The 6,000-nt window shown below is 41.7% G+C and overlaps 1 protein-coding gene across 1 annotated transcript; it reads right to left on the minus strand.

Moving 5' to 3' along the window:
- Positions 1-1,809: 1,809 nt before the first annotated feature.
- On the minus strand, positions 1,810-5,493 carry LOC133472883 (immunoglobulin superfamily containing leucine-rich repeat protein 2-like). Its single transcript, XM_061764372.1, has 2 exons — positions 5,280-5,493; positions 1,810-3,891 (listed from the first exon to the last, which is right to left on the minus strand). Exon 2 carries the CDS (start codon positions 3,880-3,882, stop codon positions 1,828-1,830), a length of 2,055 nt encoding a protein of 684 aa, XP_061620356.1. The 5' UTR covers positions 3,883-3,891; positions 5,280-5,493; the 3' UTR covers positions 1,810-1,827.
- Between the last annotated feature and the right edge of the window lie 507 nt (positions 5,494-6,000).

Raw genomic sequence — 6,000 nt, forward strand, 5'->3', positions numbered from 1 at the left:
ACAACCAAAGTTATCTTTTGAGCTAAGACTACATCAGATTCCGAATACTAAAATTAAGTTGATAAGAAACATTTTAAAAGTGGACTGAACAGAAACACTCATGTATTTTTACTGTTTTTATAAAGTACTGATCCACTTTCTCCACAAATAACTAAGCATGTTTGAACAGCCATTTAGTTCAACAGTATATAGTAACTGTTAATTTAGGTCATGGTACATTTTAACACATAGGTTGGTTTTACAGTCGTGTTCAGAATACTCGTGTGTGTGTGTATGTGTGCGTGTGTTCCAAAATGTGAGTAAAGGTAAAAATGTAACTTAGCTTTTCTATTTGACTGCAAATTATTTATTATTTTTTAAAGTATCAAATGTGTATTCCTTTATATGGCGTGAAAGAAAGGGAATGCTAACAAGGCTTTTCAAAAATAGTAGTGACTGCAAAAACCTAAAAACATGTAGGGCTCTATTTTTGCGACTAGCGCAGATCCAGCGCTGTAGTTGGCTTCTCTCATTCCCTTAAATGCGCTGCAATAGTCTCGCATGAAGATGTCTCTGTATGCGGGAGAGGATGCGTGCGTGCCTGGAGCATTAGCATTAATTACCCGCTAATTAGCATTAGCGGGTACGCTGGCCTGAAATATGTCGTGGACCTCATATAGCTATAGCTGGTCCAACGATCATTCATTTCCTCCCTCCCAACCCCTATAAGCTGCATGCCGGCCAGTACGTGGAATGAGTTAGAAAATATAATAATGATGATGACAATAATAATAATAATAATACGGTAGTCATGTGTTCAATGAATTCATTTCTACAATGATTAAGAGGATTGGATGTGCGCTGTTGAAATAAGTCTGTCATCCACCACGTGTCCAAGGAGCTCACGTGAAGTGTCTACCAAATTGGCAAACACTCCCAGCGAGCGTTGCGCTTTCACAGAAATCAAGATGCGCCAGTTTTTACACTGAAGTGCATCTGCGGCGTCTACGAAAATAACGTACTGTATAAACTAAAAAGGTTGAAGATTTGTTTTGCTGTAAATCACTGAACTAATTTTGCAAACGTATAACCAGTTTCTGAGAGCAGCTTCACATCTGTATTGCATGCAGTCAACTTCTGGAACCTGTTAAGTGGTACTCCAGCCAAGGATGAGTCAACAACATTCCACAATTCTTCTGCATTTCTTGGTTTTGCCTTGGTTATTTCACCCCACAAGTTCTCTATTATTAAGGTCCTGGAAGAAAAATGTAAAACGTTTGAAGGATTTAGAGCTTTGTTATTTTTGGGGGGGAACACAGTGCTTTTATTGCACGACTGTATGTTTTTGAAGCCACAAACATAAGCATTGTGCCACAGTGATATGCAGAGTAGCTGGCTGTAACATATCCTGATAAAACAGCACAAATGGATTACATGTGCATTGTCATCTTTAGCTGTTATTTGATTGTTTGCTACATGTGTGTAATTTTCAATATTTATTGTTACTCAATATATCCCACTTGTTTTTGTATCATTAATAGGGAACGATAAAAAAAAAAAAAAGTGCGGCACTTAGCCACAACAACTGCAATAATAATTGACAAGCTTTTTTGAATCAGGTGTCTCTTTTCTCACGATCTGCAATTGAACTGTCTGCTACATTCATCAAACACTGCTTGATTGTCTCGTTAGTTAGGTGCTTGGTAAGTTGACGTTAAGTGTTATGGTCCCTCAGATGACTTTTGAGCACATCCACATAACACAACACACTCACATCTCTAACGTCACTGGCACAATGTGAAACAATACGGAGTGCACTTCATTCACTGTTTACTGTTGTATGTATTTCTAATTGCTTGTGATATTGACAGCTTCGGCCCCCAAAGGAAGCCTATCACTGAAGTCTGATCCGACCTCGCAGTCATCCAAATTCCCTCTTGACTGAGACAAAGTGGCAGTGTCAGTCATGACACTTTCTTCTGTATCTGCCTCCTTCTCTCCATCCAGACTCTCGGTACCCCCATCCTCTTCATCCAGTTGATCGACGTTTATATTCCTCTGAGACTCGGTTAGTGGTGTGATGTTGACAGTGCTGGCCCGGTTCCTCTCCATTTGATACTGGTCTCTGGCCTTTAGCATCAGCTTGTATGTTTTGCTGCGGTATTTATAAACCAAGTGGAAACACATGGCTCCTAGAAGAGGCACGGTGGACACAGTCAGTAGGCAGATGCTGACTGAGATGATGATGATCAAATTAGGCACCTTCTTTTTGGTGCTGAATAGCACTTGCACCTCACAGTCTTCCCCCTTGCGGGTCAAACACAGGGAGTAGTTGGTACCTGGCCGCAAACCACTGAGTAGGTAAGTGCTGAGACCCTCTTTAACCAGCGACCACAGCACAGGGGAGTGTTCGTGGTCAGAGGTAACACACAGATACAGTCCTCGTGAAGTGATTTCTTCATAGTTGTTTTCGGTGGCATTGGGAGGGCTTTCCGATGACGCGACAATGGCGGCAGTCCGGGTTGCCTGCTTGTCTCTGGGTATAAGAAGAGGGTTGAGTCGTACGGTTGCCTCCGTTTCTGACACCCATAGGGCAATGATGCCAAAGTCAAACGTGTAGTAATTTGTGTCATCCAAGCTCCCATTTAAGACATGGCTTGAGATGTGGATTTTTTTAGCTTTCAATCCGCATTTAGGTGCACCCATGAACTCATCATAAGACTGTGGGTTCATCTCTCTAGTGGGCAAAACACGTTCAGAAACGGAATCAAAAGCAGACGTTCCAGTTATTGACTTTATTGGTTGTGGTGTTGTATTGTAAAGCGCTGTTGTGGTCTTGTCCTTTGCAGATATTTGTTCTGACGGAGGCACCACTTTGACAAAAAGCGAGCCTGCTGCAGTGCCAAATTCGTTTGAGGCAGCGCAGCTGTAGTTGCCTCCAACCTCTGTGCTAAGGTGTGAGATGATGACGGTTCCGTTCTTAAAGATCTGGACTGAATTATTTGACAATAAGGACGTGTCACTTGATTGAGCTGAGTCATTCTCTGTAAAAGTCTGGTTCAGTTCTTGTGCTTGACTGCGAATATTCCATGTGACCAATGGCTTTGGGTTTCCTTTATACTCGCAATGTAAGACCAAAGCATCGCCCTCGTATAAAGTGGTGTAGTCAATATTTGGCTCAGTCCATATTGTGACATTCGGGTGCGTGCATTTTGAATCAGGTAAGTTCACTATCATTTCTCCTTGAAGTGTCGCTGGAGTAGCACAATTGATCGAGTTCTGTTCAGGGATGGAGATGGTAGCAGTTGAAAGCCAATCTCTAAACCAGTCTATGTAACAAGTGCATGCAAAAGGATTGTTGAAGATCTGTAAATGGGACAAAGAAATCAAAGCATCAAATGTCCCCTCAGCTATAGTTGAGAACTTGTTGTTGTTAAGACGAATGGACCTGAGGTTTTTGAGATTAACGAAGGCATCTCTGGGCAGACTGACCAACTCATTGTGGTTCATCTTAAGCAACTGCAGGGCAGTGAGATTCCGCAGATCCCCCCACGGAAAGTCGACTATTTTATTATGGCTGATGTCCAAATTACGCAGGAGAACCATGGGCGTGAGGCTTCCTGGCTCGATGGAGACGATTTCATTGTGGGCCATCCATAGCGACATCATCTGGGTGACATTGTTAAAAATGCCTTGTGGTACCAAACTGATCTTGTTTGCCGATAAACTAATAGTGTTAACATTAGGGGGCACGGCAGTTGGGATTTCAGCCAAGTCTCTGTGGGAGCAATCCACAAAATAATATCCATATCTGATTGAGCAGGTACAAACTGTTGGGCATCCAAGTAAGGCACTGAATAGTGTGGAAATCACCACGGTTACGTACAGGACTCTGGCAACCATTTTCAGCTCCTGTAAAAGAATGACAACCTTTCAGTCAATTGTTTTCCACCTACTCTGTTTCACACAAAAAAGTCTAATTGTCAACTTTGTTTGGAATCGTAAAAAAAAAAAAACACCTACCTGACCCAAGTGGTGATTTTACAGAAAGTGGCCATTCAATATCAAACCTGATTGGTGACATACATAATTTTAGGTACACATGTGTTTGGTGATGCCACATAAACACAGTGAAGTGTATTAATTGCTGACTCCACAAGTTAAATGCTTTTATTGTCTTTTGAGGCTTGCGCGTTTTCTTTGTTTTTTTTTTTACCCCCACACTATAGGCTCTGCTTTCGCAAGTAGAAGCAAACGCACTTGCCACTGAGATGATGAAAGCCGGTTCGCGGAGTGACGCGGAAGAGGGGATGGCCAAACGACAGCCGGAACCCTCACACTCGCTGGCGAGATTCAGCCCGCTGTTACAGAAACAGTTGCTGGTGAGATGAGAAGCGGTAACCCACCAAGCAAAACTTGGGCCCCACCACTGTTTGTCATGGTAATGAAAAACTACACTCCATTGGCCCAGGCAGTATATGGGACGGGATAATGTGTAGCTCACTGGCATGAAAATGATTCATAAAAACAGGCTAATTTCAACAAGACAACAAAGAGGGTGTGTAAAGTGGTATACAATTGTTGATCCTAGGGATATTTAATGATTGACACCTGTGAAAGGAGCCAGTTTTAAATTGTGGGGAAACAAATGCATTAATTAAAATATCTGCAAAATACTCAATGCTTGAAGATCTGTAATTTTGATGAGTGTTCGAGCAATTGCTTTTATTTTTGAGGAGCAGACATTTCATTACAAAGTGACATCGTGTTAAGAAAAAGGACTGTCTCTGCTGCCCGCTGGATATATATAGAACAGCTGAATCTGTCCATACAGGGCATTCAGAAGGGCATCCAACTCATATTTACAATGCATGCAGATAGCCATTTATCTTGTCCATCTGGACAAGGAGGACACAATCAAAGAGAAAGACCAAAATGGTGTCGTCTGATAACAACAGAGAACTGTTCCAAAAAAAGCACATGTTCCTGCTGTGGCCACATACGGAGTAGCCTGTGTGTATGTTCATTTTTAAATGACACAAACAGTGACATCAGGGGAAGAGTCTGGTTTCAAACTACGCAATAGCCTCCTGAGCTGTGTGTCCTTGGTGCATTGCCAGGGAGGCAGCTGCAAGACAGATGTTTGCAAACACGGCTCATAGCATCAGCGCCACGCAAAGCGTTTCACTTCAGCAATGTCGCAAACATCCAAACTACGAGGATTCCGAGACGGTCACAATGCCACATGAAAGATTGATGATGAGGAGAGGAAAGATGACCTTTACAGCAAGCTCTCTTACCTGCCTTCGGTTGTCTGTTCATGCGTGAGAGGAGCTGCGATAACGCGTCCGTGTTTTTTTTTTTTTTTTTTTTCGTTTTTGTTTTAATTCCCGCAGTCCAAACAGCACCTGGCTATTCAAAGTTGGAAGGCTGAGCTACTCGCTCTTAAACGATAAAAACGCGTATATGCGTCTCGCGTCTGTCATTCTGTCTGCCCCCCCTCCCCAGTTTGCCGAGTGCCGACCCACTTGCGTTGATGCCCCCCCCCCCCCCCAAAAAAAAAAAAAAAACACAAAAAAACAATTCTTAAAGAGAAACCGACCCCCCATCATAGCAACACTTTTTAGGAGATGGCAAAATAAGATCTATATTCACTCACCACCTTCAGGTATTTAACATGACCTAATGAGATAAAAGAGCTTTATTAAAACAACAACAACAAACATTTTTTAGTTTTGATTGACACACTCAAGATGAATTCATTGTGCAAATCGAGGACGCAATTTTTTTGCTGAAAAATATTGCAAGTATAAAATTCAGTTTTACTTTAACGATTAATAAAAAAAAAAAAGTCCGTCTTAATATGTGTTATGATATATATATATATTTTTAAAAATTATGATTAAAATTGTTTATTAATTAGGTAAGTATTCATAGATTGGAACGTGACCCTATAGGGTCAATACTGACCTCAGCACACCACAACCAGTATTACAGCGTCTAATGCTCAGGCCTTCAAAG

The sequence above is a fragment of the Phyllopteryx taeniolatus genome, chromosome 2 (genome assembly GCF_024500385.1).
Source record: "Phyllopteryx taeniolatus isolate TA_2022b chromosome 2, UOR_Ptae_1.2, whole genome shotgun sequence".
Classification (NCBI taxonomy): Eukaryota; Metazoa; Chordata; class Actinopteri; order Syngnathiformes; family Syngnathidae; genus Phyllopteryx; species Phyllopteryx taeniolatus.